General features: G+C 38.1%; 4 protein-coding genes across 6 annotated transcripts; 1 reads left to right on the top strand and 3 right to left on the bottom strand.

Moving 5' to 3' along the window:
* Positions 1 to 444: 444 nt before the first annotated feature.
* On the bottom strand, positions 445 to 7,566 carry LOC145912715 (uncharacterized). Of its 3 annotated transcripts, XM_083000274.1 has the most exons (18): positions 7,353 to 7,566; positions 7,014 to 7,087; positions 6,314 to 6,400; positions 6,094 to 6,247; positions 5,925 to 6,035; positions 5,719 to 5,773; positions 5,360 to 5,470; positions 5,030 to 5,140; positions 4,463 to 4,573; positions 4,019 to 4,129; positions 3,588 to 3,643; positions 3,464 to 3,524; positions 3,137 to 3,297; positions 2,874 to 3,038; positions 2,588 to 2,681; positions 1,742 to 1,900; positions 1,332 to 1,472; positions 445 to 934 (listed from the first exon to the last, which is right to left on the bottom strand). In XM_083000274.1, the coding sequence occupies exons 1-17, from the start codon at positions 7,446 to 7,448 to the stop codon at positions 1,336 to 1,338; spliced, it is 1,854 nt and encodes a 617-aa protein (XP_082856400.1). In that variant the 5' UTR covers positions 7,449 to 7,566; the 3' UTR covers positions 445 to 934; positions 1,332 to 1,335. The 3 variants fall into 3 exon arrangements, with proteins under 3 accessions (XP_082856400.1, XP_082856401.1, XP_082856402.1); XM_083000275.1 differs by lacking the exons at positions 4,019 to 4,129; positions 4,463 to 4,573; XM_083000276.1 differs by lacking the exons at positions 4,019 to 4,129; positions 4,463 to 4,573; positions 5,030 to 5,140.
* A 2,010-nt stretch (positions 7,567 to 9,576) lies between these two features.
* LOC145910510 (DDB1- and CUL4-associated factor 13-like) lies at positions 9,577 to 13,722 on the bottom strand. Its single transcript, XM_082997654.1, has 12 exons — positions 13,579 to 13,722; positions 13,205 to 13,404; positions 12,732 to 12,926; positions 12,307 to 12,494; positions 11,872 to 12,000; positions 11,502 to 11,627; positions 10,953 to 11,054; positions 10,802 to 10,874; positions 10,647 to 10,741; positions 10,111 to 10,179; positions 9,905 to 10,038; positions 9,577 to 9,848 (listed from the first exon to the last, which is right to left on the bottom strand). The coding sequence occupies exons 1-11, from the start codon at positions 13,646 to 13,648 to the stop codon at positions 9,933 to 9,935; spliced, it is 1,353 nt and encodes a 450-aa protein (XP_082853780.1). The 5' UTR covers positions 13,649 to 13,722; the 3' UTR covers positions 9,577 to 9,848; positions 9,905 to 9,932.
* A 166-nt stretch (positions 13,723 to 13,888) lies between these two features.
* LOC145910836 (transmembrane protein 70, mitochondrial-like) lies at positions 13,889 to 15,433 on the top strand. Its single transcript, XM_082998045.1, has 5 exons — positions 13,889 to 14,304; positions 14,478 to 14,566; positions 14,621 to 14,778; positions 14,836 to 14,967; positions 15,099 to 15,433. Exons 1-5 carry the CDS (start codon positions 14,037 to 14,039, stop codon positions 15,211 to 15,213), a joined length of 762 nt encoding a protein of 253 aa, XP_082854171.1. The 5' UTR covers positions 13,889 to 14,036; the 3' UTR covers positions 15,214 to 15,433.
* A 123-nt stretch (positions 15,434 to 15,556) lies between these two features.
* Positions 15,557 to 18,246, bottom strand: LOC145910835 (putative ATP-dependent RNA helicase DDX5). The gene is made up of 2 exons (XM_082998044.1): positions 17,890 to 18,246; positions 15,557 to 17,750 (listed from the first exon to the last, which is right to left on the bottom strand). Exon 2 carries the CDS (start codon positions 17,660 to 17,662, stop codon positions 15,908 to 15,910), a length of 1,755 nt encoding a protein of 584 aa, XP_082854170.1. The 5' UTR covers positions 17,663 to 17,750; positions 17,890 to 18,246; the 3' UTR covers positions 15,557 to 15,907.
* Positions 18,247 to 18,424: the final 178 nt, after the last annotated feature.

Below are 18,424 nucleotides of genomic sequence, written 5' to 3'. Positions count from 1 at the left end.
TTCCTCATCCAGTAAAACTTTATCAGGGTTGTCACAAAGATTACGACCACATGGTTGACACCACGGTGCTGTTAAAAATATGTTTATTGCAGAAAAGCAATAGTACTGGTTTCTAATCATGAATTTAAGGAAGGGGTTCAATGATGTTAGCCGCATGGCTTTTTGTGTGGCCTGTGAAGCATTTTGATATTCCAATATTGTTTTATTGCCGATTAATCTGCCATTGTTTGGGAAGCTTTTTTTCATGGTTTCGTCTCTGTATGTCATTGTTCCTTTGTAAGTTAGCAATTTTGCAAGGTTGAGTGCGTTGTTTATTTGGAGGGTGTTAAAAATTTCAGAAAAGGAACAAAGTGCTTTTTGAATAAACTGTGTCGCCACATCGGAATTAATTTTTTTAACCCAAACATGTTCGAGCAAATCATCCCGCGGGGTTGCAACCTCTGCTCACTGTTGTCCTTCGCAAGTTGTTTATTTTGCAGTTTGCCGCCGAATTCACCGACACAAACATGATTTCGCCGGTTAAGTGCAGTATATATTACACATCGAATTACACAAGAGAAATGCAAAATTGTCACGCGATAATCGTCGCTGACGTGACAAAGCGCCCAAACAGGAATGATGACAGTAGGGTAGGTTAACTGATACACTCAACACAAGTTTACAATCGCGAAAAGAACAAAAAACACAAGACATACTAGGATTTCAATTGATAAAAGCACTTCTTGACGCTACAGTGCGATGTCGGGTACGTCATACAGGCGAGATTGTGACGCAACTGGGTGTCTTTGTGACGTGGTAAGGAGGACCAGGCAAAAGGTGGGAGTGTACGTGATCAGTTTGCGTGGCATGATTGGTAATGAGCGTCTTCGAAGGACCTGAACGCATTGAGTTGCTCCCAGATGGTTAGACTTGACGTCGATATTTTGCCACATATCTAAAACGAATCATATATGTTTTACAACGTAAGTTTAAAGTTCCGCTACTTGATTATAACGTAGACATAACAACAAATAGAGTAAAATTACAAGAAGATTATTTGTACGAGTTTCCGTTGTCGGTTTTGTGGTTTGACGCAAACATAGGGGTGGGTGAACCTTTTGATTCAGACGTTAAAAATTATTAAAAAGCAAAATTTTTGACTGAAGCTGCACTTAACTGCACTCTGTGTTCTTAAGCGACATTAATTTATTGCAAACACGGGTCAGCTTTTTGTTAAATTTTGTTTGTACAATCATTTCTTGAGGAAAATGAGACAAAAACTGCAAACCAGCTAATGTACGTTGACCAAGTAACTTTTACTCAAACCCCCACATCAGTAAATCCCAACTCACAAGTTTATTGCATGATTTCGACGAAGTTAGCTGGGAAGAGTCCACTTTTTCCTCTGCAGGTTCCTGTCCACCAACCCTCGTCAATCTGCTCAATATTGGTGATAAGATCGTCGGGGTCAAAGGTTATCTCGTCCTCACCGGCTGTGACGTAAACATAAGTTTATTGTGGAATGCGACACACTTGTTTAGCGACAAATAGAAGTGCCGATTGACACTGAGTCCCCAACTAATGGCGTCTTACACGCAAGAGGATTAACCTAAACTAGGACCATAGATAACTGTAATTTCAGCATTTACACTTGATTCCAACATATCCTGACCAGTCGGTTTAAAGACTTGCTCCCTTCATTGGGAATTTGTCTCACAGACATAAGGTCAACTTTAAACAGACAGCAATAAAAAGTTCTTACAAGCTTGGTAATCATAAAGCGCCTTTGCACACATCCCCTGGTCAGCGCTTGGGACCTCATCAGCCACTCCTGCATACACATTCTCATCTTCGTAAGGTTGCTCCTCGTATTGTTGCGCTGGTGGAGGTTGATCCATGCTTGCTTGTTGCTCTTGAAACTCTGTTAAAAACATTAGTTTGAACAACGGTCAAAGACATAAAACATTTAATTTAAGTAAATTGTTACTGATGCTGCCAGGCATATTATATTGATGAATACTGCCCTTCTGGCAAACTTTATTTAAAAGTATTCAGCAATTTAATTTCAGAACAGTCAGAAGTCAATGAAACAATTGACGTATTTAAATCAGACGAACAGTGGTGCCATTTAAATAAGCGTGACATGTACTGATGGCTTCCATGAATGGGCAAAATATATTTGGGGACATCAATTAATAGACCTGGTGCACGCTAAATAACATACGAATTTTCCATTTAAATTTTACATGAGGAAATGCTAGTGTGACAGCAGAATGGTTTCAAATTAAAGCAAAAAAGTGTTGGCAGCAATGTAGTTTGGCCAAATGATAGATGTAACATTACAATAAACTTTAGTGGGACAGTTGATTACGTAGGCAGTAGAAACCACATCAAAGTCAGGAAGTTCCTTATTTACAAAGTAAGAAGTCAAGCTTTACTTAATTTGGAAAGTTACAGCACCCAAATATACAAAACAATGCATGACACCAAAGAAACAATTTGAAATAATAATACTTATTGCCATTAAAGTAAGCAAACAATATTTTGTTTGTTCACTAATTTTGAAGCTTAGCTAATAAAGAAACTTTTCTATTACTATGCAAACCACCTTCATATGGGTTCTCTGCTTCGCCATGGTCGACTTCCTGGGCTTCAGCATAGGTGTCGTTAACGTCAGGATATGCTGGTTCTGGTTCGAAAGTCTAAACACATATGCACCAGTTTTTGAGATATAAACTTAAAATATCTAGGTTGAGTTGTGTTTCACAGTGCATTCTTTTATTCACTAACTAAGTAAAACAACTAATGGGAAATTGTTTCAGCAATAAGTGTTAAAACAACAGGCGATACAACACAGAAACATATCAACATTTTCACAAAAACAAATGTTTTACTTGAGCTGCTGCTGCTTGTTCCTCTTCTTGTCTTCTTCTTTCCTCTTCCCGTTCATACTCTTCCCTCCTGCGAGCTTCCTCTCTTTCGTATTCCTCCTTTCTTCTTGCTTCCTCCTGCTCATATTGTTCCCTCTCTTGAGCTGCTTGTTCTGCAGACTCCGCTTCCTGAAAACAAGGTCATGAGTGAATCGACCTAAGTTCAATTTTCGCTCACAACCGGTTTAAAAATGTGACAAGGTTTAAAAAATATGTTCAAATCGGACCTCCTGTCTTCTTCTGCTCTCTTCAGCAGCCCTTTTTTCCGCTTCCTCTCGTGCCTTTCTCCTCGCTTTCTCTTCTTCTGCTCTTTTTCTGTTTTCCTCCTCTCCGGCAACGGCCATCTGCTCGAATTTGTTCCTAATGTTTCCGGCACCTCCACCACCAGCTGGAATATATCAATGTATTTATCACACAAACAGTAAAAGACAAAAATACATTGCACCAAACACAAACATGGAATACACAAGTGGCACAATGACATATGTGTGGCCTACAGCACAATAAACACCGTGCATTCACAAGTTTTAAACAAATGCTTTCGATGTACTTACACGGTGCTGTCCTCTTGTAAGCCGTTGATGCAGCGGACATGTCGTCAAAAGAGCCAGCCGACTAAAACACATAACATGTAAATATATTTGGGGAAACAGTGGCCAGAATCGTTATGAGACTAACCTTGTCAACATGGTCAGTTTGCACACCGTAGCTTCCTCCAAATCCCTTGGAATAATCTAAAAGTGATCAAGTTTGTTAGAAATCCCATAATTATGTGATGATGAAACAAGGCAACTTAATGGGTTGTTTGGCAAACACATGCAGAAAATAAAACAGAAATTGGCAGTAACACGTTGTGTTTGGATAGAATATTTACACAGTCAACACAGTTTCACTTTTGACATGATTAAATAAAAGAGTAAATATTTATCTTAAAAGCAGAATTCTAAATTATGCCAGTAACAACATTTGGTTGTCATAGATTCTTTGTTAAATTGGTCTATGTAATCTACTATAACTGCAAGTAAGTATTGAGTTTCTCGGTTAAGTTGACATCAAAGTTGGTCCTAAAATGCCAGTGTTGACACAGAATTGTGACAAGCATGTGCAACCTTTTTGTGATTCATGCTGTGCAAGTTTTTGTTGCTCCTCCCAGCCGTACGCTGATTGGTCCTGCCGATCTTTTTGGACACCATACTTTCCGCCGAAACCGGCAGCATAATCTTTTGTGCAAAACAGAAAACAAATCGTGCTTCAAAACAAAATGCAAAAACATGCAAACAAAATAATTTTATGGGTTTAAGTGGTTCGTAAAAAATGGTTTGAGTTCGCAGCATCTTGACATGAAAAAAATGTTAGTAAACTTTTAAGAATGCAACTAAGTTGTTTGTTTTACTTTTGATATAAAGTGTTGCATTATTTCCACTGTTAGTGAGCCTAAAAATGTCTTTTACTGCAAGTTCAATACAAAATATGACAAGATGTTGAATTTTTGCAGTTGTTTGCTGTGACCAACAACATTTTAGTAACCTTTGCTACAAGGAACAAACAGCAACCTTTCTGTGATTCATGTTTTGCCAATTCCTCTTTGCTCTCCCAACCAACTGCGGATTTGTCCTGGTGGTCCTTTTGGACACCAAATTTGCCACCAAACCCAGTGCTGTAATCTTAGGTGCAAAAACATAAAAATGCATGCTTCAACAAAGGCAACACGATGCACCAATTCAACACAAGAAATACACAGCTTGCTGGTGAAGTTTGGTGCTTGTGGGCAACAAAATGAGCAAATTGAAATATATGCTAAATGGCGACATGTTTTAATGTCGGAGTGTTCGGCATGTTCTTGCGATGCTGACATGTGTGCATGATTAACAGAAATCTACTGTTAATATTATGAGGAAATGCACTAAGACTAATTGCAGTCAGCAATAATTATGAAATCAAAATCAAAGCAATGAACTAACTAACTTTAATCAGAAACATTTTTAAAACAATTTAATTGATTCTTGTTCTGTTTCAGTCATAAATATGTTGCTTTTCAGGCTGCTACAGTAAATTTTTATTGTGATGGAATTAAATGCGTTAGTAATGTGATTTGTGAGTGACACTAAACTTAAATCAACCTTTTTGTGATTCATGTTTGGCCAGAGGGTCTTGGGATTCCCAGCCATGGGCAGATTTGTCCTGATGATCTTTTTGTACACCATACTTGCCTCCAAATCCGCGTGAATAATCTGCACCAGTTTCATTCCAAAAAATTCATTGCCAGGCACAGGAAAACACATAATCAACGTGCAAAATTATGACACCCGAGTAAAAATTTGATAAATAAATCTTGTCTGGCAGACTTTATGAAAACAATCATTTGTTCAACTTTTTTGACACCACATTTACTATTTTGCAAAAAATAATTTCACCACAAGTTTGCAAGCATAACAGAGAGCAGAGTGTACCTTTCTGTGATTCATGTTTACTTAGATCAGCCTGGTACTCGTAACCCACTGCAGCTTTGTCAACTCTGTCTTTCTGGACACCATATTTCCCTCCAAATCCCGCAGCATAATCTAAGTTGCAAAAATACACCAATCATCACTTAGTGGAATGACTTTACTGTACACAGAACCTGATGTCAAAAGGTTTAATTTAATTACAGCCATTTTCTTAACAAGGCAATTTGTGTGCATTTAAGTGATAACTTTTTTTCTATTTTACTTGATCACTGTTACAATGAGAATATTGCTTTTGCTACCCTGTCAGGTGTATTGTTTAAATAAAATATTTAATTAAAAAGTCAAAATAAAACTTTGCTAACCTTTTTGAGATTCATGTTTTGCCCTTTCAGTTTGGGCATCATACCCGAGAGCAGACTAAAAAGACATTAATTATCATATTAATAAAATCTGCCAAGTAAAGTATGTGTGTATGTAATAAGTAGGCCTTTGCTACAAACTGCTACAAACAATATGTCACATATTTTAAATTATGAGAGAATATGGTGTAGTTTAAGGTGTGGCCAACCTTGTCAACGTGGTCTTTTTGTACACCAAACTTCCCACCAAAACCTTTGCTGGCGTCAGTTTGTGAATGATGTTTTGCAAGATCAGATTTGTACTCAAAGTTTTCGGCAGCCTGATAAGTGAACAAAATGTCAAATTGTTGGGAAAAAACTTTAACAAATTATTATTACTTTGTCCATTCTGTCCTTTTGTACGCCATATTTTCCACCGAATCCCTTGGCAGCATCAACTTGTGACTGATGCTGTGCCAATTTTTCTTTGTGAGATGCATCCAGGGCACTTTTATCCATTCTGTCTTTCTGGACACCAAATTTGCCACCATACCTGGTTTACCAAACAGTTATTATTCAAAATGTTGCTTGTTTCTTACTGAATAATGTTAAAGCTTACCCGTATGAAGCTTTTGGTCCATCTTCCATTTGTTTTTGCTTAAACTTGGAATCATCTTGTTTTACTCCAGACCTCAGCTTGTCAACACTAAAAAGTTTGGGTGATGACAATATCTGTTCAATTTTTTACAAACTTCCTAAGTGTTAGCATGTTCAACAAGTCTTTGTTTTGAAACTGGGTTGCTACTAGAGGGCCTGCCTACCAGACTGGAAAAAATGTGGATATATCCTCCGCGCACTTTTGCGAAAATTCGCCGACAATCCGCGCAATATTAATTAGCTAATGCATTAACATACAAAAAACGTTGCGATCGTCCGCGCAATTAACGATTGCCGAAACGAAATCCTCCGCGCAAAAAACAAACTTTCCAATCTGGCCTGCCTATAACCCAGTCTGCAGAGTATGGCACCTGCATGCACGAGTTGTTCTTCAACTCTTTTTGGTTGCATGCCAATACTTTTTGACTGCATGCAGAAATTTTTTGGTACGCGAATGTTGTAAAACAATTAAAGGAAAGCACATAGGGGTCATGTACAGATTTAGTCCTACACGCCGAAAGTCTCATCAGGAATTGCCATATTCTGCAGACTTGCCTATAATGACATTTTTGCTATCGCTTAATTAAGCTTTTCTCAAGATATTGGGATCAGGTACAGTAAGTAGTAGAATGTTGTGGATAAAAATAGTCCAATATATTTACCTGATATGTTCAACTCTGCCCGAGCCTTCTACAGTCTTCGATCCCCACCTTTGCTCTTTTTCAGAAACTTCATTCTTAACAAAAGATTCACAGTTGTATCATTGGGCACGCCATACTTGTATGGACTTGTTTTCGGGGATATGTGTGAAATGAAAGCATAATTTTACTGTTCCAGTTACTATTTCTATTGTTATACAGATGCACATATTAGCATAATACATTGAGACTCATTAGCAACAACAATATTCCAATATATCGTTTTCGCGGGAAGGTTGCTGTCCTTGCTTCAAATTTCTGCAAATGCAATAATGTAGGACTAGAAGTAAATGCCTTGCTTACCACAAAATCTGCATCTGTCTCCCAATCATCGTCATCATCATCAACGGTCGGTCGAGAGATGTCTTTTTTAGTGTTACCAACTGCTGACCGCCACATCTTGGCAAAGCAAATGTTCTGACCCAAAACCTGTTCACAAAACTAGAAAATTTACGACTTTCCGAGGCACAACTTCCAACGATTCGATGTTCCCGGAAGTTTCTGTTCAAGAACCTGTTTACACTGTTCCCAGTGTTTCACAAAATAATTCAAATATGGCGATGTTGTTTTTCTGTGTGTTAAGAAATAGCCATCATATATTAAATTTCACCACAATTTAAGATTTTATTTACATTTATCGGTATTTGCAAACCCATGAAGTTAACAAAAACTACTAGAAAGAATAAAACATTTGTGGGGTCGTCAATTTATTTTCATTCATTTAAGTTAAAACAAAAGAACCTACCGTTTGTGCGGTTAACAATCGAGGGCGGCTAAAATTATTTAATGTCAATCCGATATTTTGTCTGTGCTCTGTGTTTAGATGAAATTTACCATCAACTCGATATATAGGTAGGCTATATGTTTTATTGCCCAAGGTTGTCGCCGTATCTGACAATTTTAAACTACAGATGTGTTGGCAATTATTGTTGTAGGGCACCTAAGTTTGCCTTAAACATTTACGTGCGGCTTACAGTCGAGGGCGGCTTATATTAATTTTTAACATCGTTGCGATTTACAATCAAGGGCGGCTAACAATCGAGTAAATACGGTATGCAAGAAACAGATGTTTTTTGCTTGTTTTTTGCCAAACAAGATTTGGACAAAAAGAAACGACTCCGGCCATCGATGTCGGGTTCGGAACGTACAATCGGAGATTGTACATTAAACTATATTTTCTGCAGACACAAGAACCCAATGCCGTTTAAAATTCAAACAAGTCGATATACAACGAAAATACGAATCTAGAATGCCTAAAAATTGCATTTTTGTTGCTATCAAAAGAAAATATTACAGCATCATTTTGTAGCATGTTTCCTATTTGAACATTTAAGCATTGCTTTTGTTTTTGGATGGTACCTTTCTCGTTGGGTTGGATGACAAACATTGGAAAAAAGATAACATTATCGATCCACAACAAACCATTCGGGTTGTGATGACCGCCATTTGGAGATAGGTAAATCACTTTCAACTTCAGATAAAAAGATTCCGAGTATGGATAAGGAATTTAACCAGATGAAGAAATCAAAGAAGTTTTCCAGGAGTGATACCAGGTACAAGCTAATAGTTTTTCAGATTATGTGAAAATACAATGAGCATTTTACGATGCTTTTCATGGCTTTTTCTTTTATTGCGGAAATTATTTCCTGTTGTTATATGCACTAAAAACAACCTTCTAGGAGTTTTACTAGTCAATAATATTGCTTAGGGTTGAAATGAAATGTTTCGACATGTAAAAACAAACAAATATGTGGTTGCAATCGTCAAAAACGCGACGTTAAAAGCTAGAAAACCGGTAATGCGTAGAAACAATATTGTTTTTTTTTCAATAAATTAGTAAGTTATATGTGTATTGGATGTGATATTTTTATGTTACAGCATTCAAATCCTGACGGCTCTACTCTACATCCTATGCATTTTTACTCCAGCCATTGTACTTTATATTTATTACTTCTGGTTTTGGCCGAAGATCGACGAATGAAATATCGACCAAACAATCGAAATATAATTATGGAATCGCATCAATTTTCGAAAGTTTTTTTGTGTATGTCTGCAAACAGTCAACAACCGCTGACAGTCAACCCGATCATGCACTTCTAACTGAATTTGCAAGGCACAAATTGTTCTTTGGTTTGTCGTCTCGTTAAAGTCTTTTATCTCCCATGTGAATTTCCTGTCGTTCGAGCACCGAAGAAAAATCAATGCAATTGGTTACTAAGTATTTATTTTTACAATCGATAATTGCCCATCACACTTCCAAATATATCGTCATGTGTTAGCAATGGCTTCGAATAAGATGTGTTTTATTGGACATGATATTTACCAAGCTGCAGACGGGGCCACTGTTTTGACCTAATAGTTCTTATTTGTGTAGCTTCGGTGTGACTTCGTTACAGGTCACTTTAAAAAACATATCAGCACCAATGCTTATTGAGATGTAGTTTGGAACCTTCTTCTCTTTGTTTACTCCCCTGTACATTAATCACTTCGTACACTCGTCCAAGCCATTATATTTCATCGTATGACTTCCCGAATTGTTGTGCGTGTTTCACTATTTCACAACGCTCAAAACCGAAATATATTTTGTTTTTTAAATGAGTAACGACACCAACCGCTTGCACCGAACTGATATCAGTTATAGCGCCAGGCAGTAGACATGCAAGTATTGAGACGCATAGTTAAAGGCTTGCGCTGGAGTGAAAACAAATGCTTCCATGGGATTCCAAGATATTTGTCCTCATTTCCAAAACTACTTTGTTCAATGGAACTGCTGCTCTGATATCACACTGTGCGATGCTCCTGCGAAATAAACGCATGTTTTCAAAACGAATTGAAGAAGATTAACAAACACCTACCATCGTTTCAAAGTTAATGAAACATTCCTTATTCGTCTTGATCGTTTTCCTCCATTCGCGAAACAATGTGTTTTGCTCTTTCGGCAATACGAGGTACAGTCCCGGGTTTGCTGTGGGCTCGCAAATTTTGTGTTCTGTGGAGAGCAAGTATTCCGGATAAAAACATTCCAGCATTGTATCAAAACATGTTACAAGCGAAGACTCACTTTTTCCTCTGGGATTCCTTTATGACTCGTTTCTCCTTTAGCGCGTTGTAAATTGACTTTGGCACGTGTCTGTACATAGATGGTAAGAATGTGCACTTGTTAAATGTGAAAATACGAAATTTGCAACAAATTAGCCTCAAGTAGGAAAAAAATTAATTTTTTCTTAGTTATTACTATTGGAGCATTATACAATGCAATAAATATTGTTGTAGCAAGACGTAACGGTGGTACAGGGCGTGATACATTTGCTAAATAATAAAATACGAAAATTCCAACAAATATTTTAGACTCATTTGAATAGAAAAGTCAAGGTGAATATGATAGTCATTGAGCAGACGTTTCAAACACCACTGTGTTCATAAGAGTTTTAGACTCAGGTAAGAGAAATGACAATTATTCGGGTATTACTATAGAATTACTGTATATCCTGTAATAACTATTGTAGGACGTAACGATGCTACAAGACGGGATATTTCGGCGACGCGGCGCAGTTTCATTCAACGAATCAAATGTCTAATATTTTCAACTTAGTTTACCTGTGTCTGGCGATTCGCTTGATTTGGGGATGGTGCGCATATTTTTCTTGCAACTTTGTGCTGTATTTTGCCGCGGTTTCCTCCCTCGGCGTCAACTGCGAAGAAATTATTATTATTATGGGAAACACTGCTTCGCGCGAGCTTCAAAACCTTACCGCCCCCAATTTTTCCGACGCTCTCGCTTTCCAAATGCGGATGTTGGTCTCATCCGATCCAGACAAAAGATATCTACAAATAATACGATGATGATGTTTTCGCGTGAGTTTGGCGTGTGGGTGAAACGGTTATTTAACACGGTCAATGTACCTGCTGTCCGACGACCACTTCACACAAAATACCCTCTGCATACGTTTCGTGTGGTAAACATCACGACTTCGGCTTCTATTGCACGGAAATATTCTGATTGATCTGCAACAATGGAACCACAGAGAAATAAATTAAACCGTAGAGTATCGAGTGAAAAATTCATCCTGTCAGTGCTCAGCAGTGCAACTTGGTAACAACCTGCCATCTAATACAAAGAGTTTTACATGATGGTGACTTTGCAATCGCGATCAGCCCCTTGTGTGCCTAAGTAACCCCAAGAGACAAGCATAGATGGACCAGTCATAGTTTGGTCCACCAACGCTGGCCACTAAGCTGCACTAATGATACCTTATAGGAAGTAACAGTTACTAATTATATTATACTGCAATTCGGACAAGGAATAAAATGAATAAGTTTGTCAGGTTCATGTAAGGTCAATAATTTTACTGATGTTGTAAGCAACTCCTGTCCCAAGCAAATACAGGAAGAACAACAGCAAAAAAATACTGTTTTCCTTTGAGTTAAGAAAACAAAAACGTTTGAAGCAACCTGTCATAACTCCCAGAAACAAATTCTTTCCCCGTTGGAGAATAATCCACATCGAGCACTGCATCCGCATGGTCCGTGTGTACGTTCATGGCAAAGTTAAGGTTCCTCATGTCAAATGTGTACAAACTGCAAGTAAAAATTTGCTTCAATGTAACAGGCTTTAAAAATCTACATAATATTAATCAATGTGAAGTGTAAACTGATGAATACAACTTCTAGAACATATGTAGAAAAAAGTAATTGGATATCACTGGACATAAACCGAAAGGATTCAGACCTTGCTTGTGGCACATTTACAATGTCCAGTTGTATGGTAAAACTAGTTTTATTCCTTAACCATCTTTTAAAGTAACCTTGTACAAATACATACTTGTGATCTTCATTTGCGGCAGTAAAAACAAATGCTTCCATGGGATTCCAAGCCACGATATTTGTCCTCATTTCCAAAACAACTTTGTTCAATGGAACTGCTGCTCGGATATCGTAAAGAGCAATGCTCCTGTGAAACAAATGCATGTTTACTATCACATTGAAAAGTTAGTAAACATGTACATTTATTAGCTAAGTAAAAACTTTGTAATAAAGTAGAATTGCTTTTCTCGCAAACTCGTTGCCTTTTAATTATTCAACAATAAATTTTTGACGTTTTTCAAATAAATATTTTTACATATCTGCACTAGAATTTACTTTTTAATATACTTTTTAAATATATAAATTATTTTTAGCAAAAAATTTTGTTTCGTAAATGTCAGAACTTGAAAGCTAGAATGGTTAACAAACTTCCACTCAAAAGACAACTTATTACCGGTCAGATATTGTGCTTGCGCATACATTAACTTCCACAGGATTGAACTTGACGCTATTAACAGAATCAGTTCCCCATTGATAAACACGGATCGGTTCAGATCTTTCGTCATTCCAAATATCAACTGTTTGGCCACATGTAGCAAATATTGATTCAGTCCAGTGGTGATCAACCCCAGTGTACAAAGACTACATGAAAGCAATTTAAACAAGGTTTGACAATTTCTGAAAACTATTTTCTGAATCTATATATATATCATTTTTGATTTACTTCCCAAATAACCTGAAAATCAAAAAGTAGAATTTATTTGTAAAGCAGATAAATCACCAGAAAGCAATTTTTTGTATGTTTTTAGGGCTTCCAATCCTATGATTTTGCACTATTGGTAAAAATATCATGCAATGTACAAAGTGAATGCATCAAACCTTTGCAACTATTGTATTGATGGGAGTATCCCTGTTATCGGCCAGAGCGTCAGTTGTCCAATACTTGATTGTCTTGTCATCTCCCACAGATACAACAACACTGCCATCATGTGAGCAACTTAACCCTCTAACGAAACCAGTGTGAGCTTGAACTGTTCTGATGCAGTGTCTGTTTGTTAGGTTCCACTGGCGCAGCTGTTGAAACAACAATATTATACATATGAAAGAGTTATGAATTATTTGCTTGAATAGTCTTTCAACGTATGACTGGGCAGTCATGTCTGGTGGTGATTGGTAAACATAAGTATGTGGAAAATACACCACTAGACCAGCTAGACAATGTGTTTTCAGGACATTTTTAGCTTGACCTTTCATGGTCAGGTGGAATTCATTTATTACACAACAAAATTACAATTTAAGCTACAACATTGTTCATATTGGCATTAAAGTCATGCAAACAACATGCAACAAACCTCTCCATCACAAGAACCAGAAAACAGAGAATTGAGTCTCCGTTTTGACTTGCACATACTGCACACCCCATCTCTATGACCATCCAGCGAGGCAATAAATGGTTTTGCAAACACTCGATCAAGTTTCACAGCATTTAAGGCACGAGTATATTCTCTGGGTGCTTCGAATGGGTGAAGTGCAGGGTCATAATTCCTGAAAACTATGCACAAAATAAAACTGACCTTCAGTAAAAAAGGTATTTTACAAATGTTGCAAGAATAAAATTAAGTAATAATGGTATGGTAATTAGGACGGTCTTTAAAATTTTTGGTAAAACAAAACTTTACGACGAAACATTTGGGACGATATTGACCGAAACTCCACAGTAACTTACCTCTGTGAATGTCTCGTTTTGTTTCGCGAACATAGTCATCTGGGTTTCGGGACAAAATTTTCACTTTCATAGTTCGTGAGTGACTGCCTTTCGAGCATACAAATACAATACTAAGCAAAATAAACGACAGCAAAACAAAATAATCGCACGTGGACCGGCAGTAAACAGTTTCTGATATGCTTGAGTGGGCATCCTACTTACTGAACCGTTAAGTTTGTGACTTATGTCCAGTTTATCGCAAATTATTACTAAGTTTGTTAATTTTCACAAGCGTCGCCTGGTTAAAATAACAAATCTACGTAATGTAGTATGTTTAATGAAACATATTTATTTTTTTCTGAAAAACTCGCTTCGAGTACGAGAAAAAGCATTTCATCGTGTTTGAAACCCTTTTATTTTGTTCTACCTTTGGACAGTGTTCTGAAATAACAAATTCAAGAGTTTTTTGAAATGCGAAGATGATTCGGCAGTCAATGCGTTTATACGCAACTTTGCAATCTGCAAAGGGTTTAAGATGTATTGCATCCAGGTTTGGATTCCTGAACACAAACCATACACCAGCGGGGAGCTTTTTGCTGGTGTCCAGCAAACAAAAATGCGTTCATCACAATTTAGAATGGAATTCCCGTCTGTATAGAATTCCAATCAGAAGTTTAAGTGAACAATCAAACGAAGAAGACCTTGGGAGACTCCTTTACGAGGGAAAGGACAGCAAACGCCTCCAATGTAAGATGTAAATGACCTTTTCACCTTGTTATCTGTTTTGAAATGGCAACATTTTTAGCATCAAGGAAATTTTCCTTCAGTTTACTAGGATTATAAAGTATAACATGACTTGTATTGCCACAATTGGGACGTTTGATATGAATTTAACATTTATATTATGCATTAACTTCCAGGGATGCTCGGTGTGTTTTATTCCATAAGTTTTGGAATTTCGGTTACATCTTTATATGTCATGACTGAGGTATATGGATCTCTTTTTGCCGTAAGTACCAGACAATGAAAAAAATACTAGATTACTAAAAAGCATATTTTTTAGAACATTGTTATGGGCACAAATGTATTTCTATTTGCTTTTGTGAATCCGTATGGATTATATCAGTTTGGAAAGCGCTATGTTAGCAAATTGTACCACAATCACAAGTTGGACATTTATACTGTTGAGCTACTGTCACCATTTGTTTTGCAAAGCAAGAGGTAATACGTTAATACATATTCAATAATCTGTGTTAATAATAATTCAATATACTTCAGGATAAAGTATTCGCCAAAGGAATGCAAAATGCCCTCAGGTCCAACTATATTCACATCGTTTTATGTCAACAAACACCCTCTGTTCGTTAACTCTGATGAAATGAAGTACAATGACTACATGGAAATGTTGAGGTTTACTAAATATAGTCCTATTGCTTAGTACATTTGCAGTCCTGCTGAAACACCCAGCTCGTTTGCTTTTTTATTGTTAGTGTTCCCAGAATATAAATATTTGAATGACAGCATTATTTGACATTGTGTAGATATGCTAGCGACTACGATTTTGAAAATCCCGAACGTCAAAAGCAGTATGATGATACTGTGACCGGTGCTATTAAAAAGAAGCAACAGACTACATCAAAAGATGAAAAGTCATGACATATTGGGTCATAATGTAATGAAATTCAGTCTATGTTTTGTGCTTTCTTTCTGTGAAATAAATGAAACATCAACAATATTTTTTCCAGGCAAATTATGAAATGTGCTGATTCAGTATTACACAGGCTTCGCTAAATCTCTTACAGGCAGCAAGTCCTCAGTCAGGTTTTATTGATCCCTGCTTGTCACATTTGAAGGATTACATTAGGCCCTGCAGTTAACAAATTTTATTAAGTTAACATCATCACTTCTTACTAGTGCTGCAAGCAAATTAATATCGAAAGATTCTGGTACATCGGCAAAGGTGACTACACTAAAACTGACCAAAATTTCAAAAAGACAATCAACAAGTGGAATTTTTATTACAGCTGCCACACTTTGTGGACTTTCAGGAACGAATATTTACGATTCCTGGTTCAGTATCAAGATAAAAGAAAAAAAAACCTAGAAATAAATAAAATCCCATAACGTGGTTAGGTACAATTCACCTACACCGTGAGTGGCTTACGTATGTAAAAAGTTGAGCACAGCTAAGGGCATGGAAAATTAACTGTTACCCATTTGCCTAAGGGAGCAAGTTTAAATATATGCAGTGGAGTCAGAGAAACAAAGCAAATTTGTACAATAAAAAACATCCACAACAACCAGCTTTCAATTATGATTGCGAATAATGGAATACATTGGTGCTGGGGATTTACATTCTAACGGGACCGCCTGGCATCATCATATACTGACCACCATTCATGGAACCATACTGTGCTGACTGATTACCAAAACCATTAGACTGTCCGAAAGAAGGCTTAGCTGCTGCACCACCATAGGCACCATTTCTGTTGAATGAACCACCGCCACCGCGACCACCTCTGGATCCATATCCATTGCTTTTGTATCCACCGTAACCTTTTTTGCTGAAACTTCTCATTTGTGACATTTCGATGAGACGTGGGTTAATGTGTTGTTTTGCTTCACGCAAAATTTCTATTAAATCCTTAGCTTGCTTCATGTTTCCCTCCGTGAAAAAGGTGTAGGCAGTACCAGTTTGCTCAGCCCGAGCTGTACGGCCAATGCGATGCACGTAGTCTTCCACTTGATTTGGAAAATCGTAGTTAATAACAAACTTTACATCACTAACGTCCAAGCCACGAGAGGCAACATCTGTGGCTACAAGAATAGGAGACTTGCCAGTTCTGAATTCATTCAAAACCCAATCACGCTCCGGTTGTGACTTGTCACCATGAATGCACATAGCCGGCCAACCATCTCTGCGCATATTTCTTGTGAGCTGGTCACACTTTCTCTTGGTTTCAGTGAAAATAATGGTTTTGTTTGCATCTTCTCCCATTATCTCCTCCATCAAACGCATCAGCTTGTCGCCCTTCTCGTCCTCTGTGCATACGTCGATGATCTGCAAGATGTTGTGGTTGGCAGATATCTGAAGTGATCCCACTTGCACATGGACATTATCGACAAGGAAATCTTCAGCAAGCTTGCGGACTTCTTTTGGCCAGGTTGCACTCCACATCAGAGTCTGCCTGTCAGGGCGAATTTGATTGATGATTTTGCGAATCTGTGGTTCAAAACCCATATCCAACATCCTATCAGCTTCATCCAGCACCAAATAGGTGCATCTTTTTAGATTCATTTTTCTTGCTTCCAGGAAGTCAATCAACCTTCCAGGAGTTGCGATAACAATTTCGCAACCTCGCTCCAAATCTCGTAGCTGGGGTCCTTTGGAGGCACCACCATAGACACAAGTGTTTCTAATGTGACACAAATTACCAAATTCATTGGCTACAGCTTGTACCTGTTGTGCCAGCTCACGAGTGGGACACAACACAAGGGCAATTGGACCATCGCCTCTTTCCAAATAGGGTTGGGCATTAATATGGATAAGAGCAGGCAGTATAAATGCAAGGGTTTTGCCTGAGCCGGTCTGTGCAATCCCCACAATATCTTGACCAGACAACGCATGAGGCCAACCAATAGCTTGGATTGTGGTAGGCTCCTTGAAACCACTGGCAAGGAGTCTATTTTGCACATAATCTGGAAAACCAGGCTCGTGGAATCCTAAGACTGGATTTTTTAGGTTGTTGCCATGCATGGTGACAGCCTTTTGAGCGTAATACTGCTGGACAACATGAGGTGGACGATTACGGACATCAGAATGCTCGTTGTAAAATTCTTTTTGGAATGGCTTCAGCTTTTCATTTTCCCATCTGATCTTTTTCAATGTACCGCCGGGACTGTCGTACTTGGAGCCACCACCTCTGTCGGACCCAAACCGCCCACCACCACGGCCGGAGTCAAATCGGCCACCGCCGCCACCACCACCTCCATAAGAGCTACCACCCCAGCGGTCATTGCGTCCACCGTCACCACGGTATCCTCCACCACCTCCTCTGCTGTTGTAGCCTCGGTCGTCACCTCTGTCTCTTCCATAACCAGGCATTGTTGTATATTATTTTTAGAAACTATGCGAAACAGAAAGTAGGATGTGGGCAATGCGAGTTTGACTCAAAACAGTTTAAATGCCCAAACTGAAATCAATGTAAAGCATTAACGATGATATTTAGAAATTAATATTACAGTTAATGGTAACTAAGAAATAATAAACATTCGATGTACTTGTTATAACCTGATAACTGCTTAAACACTACAAAGCAACAAACGACTTACAGTTTCAGGTTTTTACGACATAATTCCTTCATCTGTTTGACCCGGTGGCGAAATTCCCAGGTCGTCCAGATGAAAGACGATTATTTTACACTATCCAGATCTGATCCTTGAGGCAGCCCACCAGCCAACGCCCTTCCACAGTTTGTTGGTTGATAAGGGTCGCCTTCAAAAACCTGGAACGATGCTTTTATGGCACAGATCAACGTCGATCGCGAGGACCTGTGGCTTTTAGACATCGACATGCTCTCGATTTTGTCGAGAGACAGAGTTTGTTCCAGGTTCAAACCAGATCGTGGCATAAAACAAAGCAAAAACTCGCACAAAACGGAACTACTTGACTCGAAACATCTTCGTTGCGCAACCGTCCAGTAATGGCGGATCTTTTGTCCAATAAAGCGTGTTGCCAGACATCACGTGATACAATTTATCGACGTCACACCGCAAGCGGAAATGACGTCTCAAAGCAGCGTGTTTGGAGAAAAAAATTATTTAAAGAATAGTTTATTTTTCTATGCGAATTAGTATTTCCGATGTT

Source organism: Ascidia mentula, chromosome 8 (assembly GCF_947561715.1).
Source record: "Ascidia mentula chromosome 8, kaAscMent1.1, whole genome shotgun sequence".
Lineage (NCBI taxonomy): Eukaryota > Metazoa > Chordata > Ascidiacea > Phlebobranchia > Ascidiidae > Ascidia > Ascidia mentula.
Note: the sequence above shows the minus strand (reverse complement) of the source record. Positions and strands in the feature narration are given on the sequence as shown.

What these genes read in the sequence shown, in the direction of transcription:
- LOC145912715 (XM_083000274.1), bottom strand. Translation starts at nt 7,448, where the DNA reads ATGTGGCGGTCAGCAGTTGGTAACACTAAAAAAGACATCTCTCGACCG. An exon ending in ACAGCATGAATCACAAAAAG is followed by an intron (nt 3,644 to 4,018) that starts GTTGCACATGCT and finishes GATCACTTTTAG; the next exon opens with ATTATTCCAAGGGATTTGGA. An exon ending in GCTTTATGATTACCAAGCTT is followed by an intron (nt 1,473 to 1,741) that starts GTAAGAACTTTT and finishes TTTACGTCACAG; the next exon opens with CCGGTGAGGACGAGATAACC.
- LOC145910510 (XM_082997654.1), bottom strand. Translation starts at nt 13,648, where the DNA reads ATGAAAGTGAAAATTTTGTCCCGAAACCCAGATGACTATGTTCGCGAA. An exon ending in TCAATACAATAGTTGCAAAG is followed by an intron (nt 12,495 to 12,731) that starts GTTTGATGCATT and finishes GCTTTCATGTAG; the next exon opens with TCTTTGTACACTGGGGTTGA. An exon ending in AAGTGGTCGTCGGACAGCAG is followed by an intron (nt 10,875 to 10,952) that starts GTACATTGACCG and finishes TATTATTTGTAG; the next exon opens with ATATCTTTTGTCTGGATCGG.
- LOC145910836 (XM_082998045.1), top strand. Translation starts at nt 14,037, where the DNA reads ATGATTCGGCAGTCAATGCGTTTATACGCAACTTTGCAATCTGCAAAG. An exon ending in TATATGGATCTCTTTTTGCC is followed by an intron (nt 14,567 to 14,620) that starts GTAAGTACCAGA and finishes CATATTTTTTAG; the next exon opens with AACATTGTTATGGGCACAAA. An exon ending in TTTGTTTTGCAAAGCAAGAG is followed by an intron (nt 14,779 to 14,835) that starts GTAATACGTTAA and finishes AATATACTTCAG; the next exon opens with GATAAAGTATTCGCCAAAGG.
- LOC145910835 (XM_082998044.1), bottom strand. Translation starts at nt 17,662, where the DNA reads ATGCCTGGTTATGGAAGAGACAGAGGTGACGACCGAGGCTACAACAGC.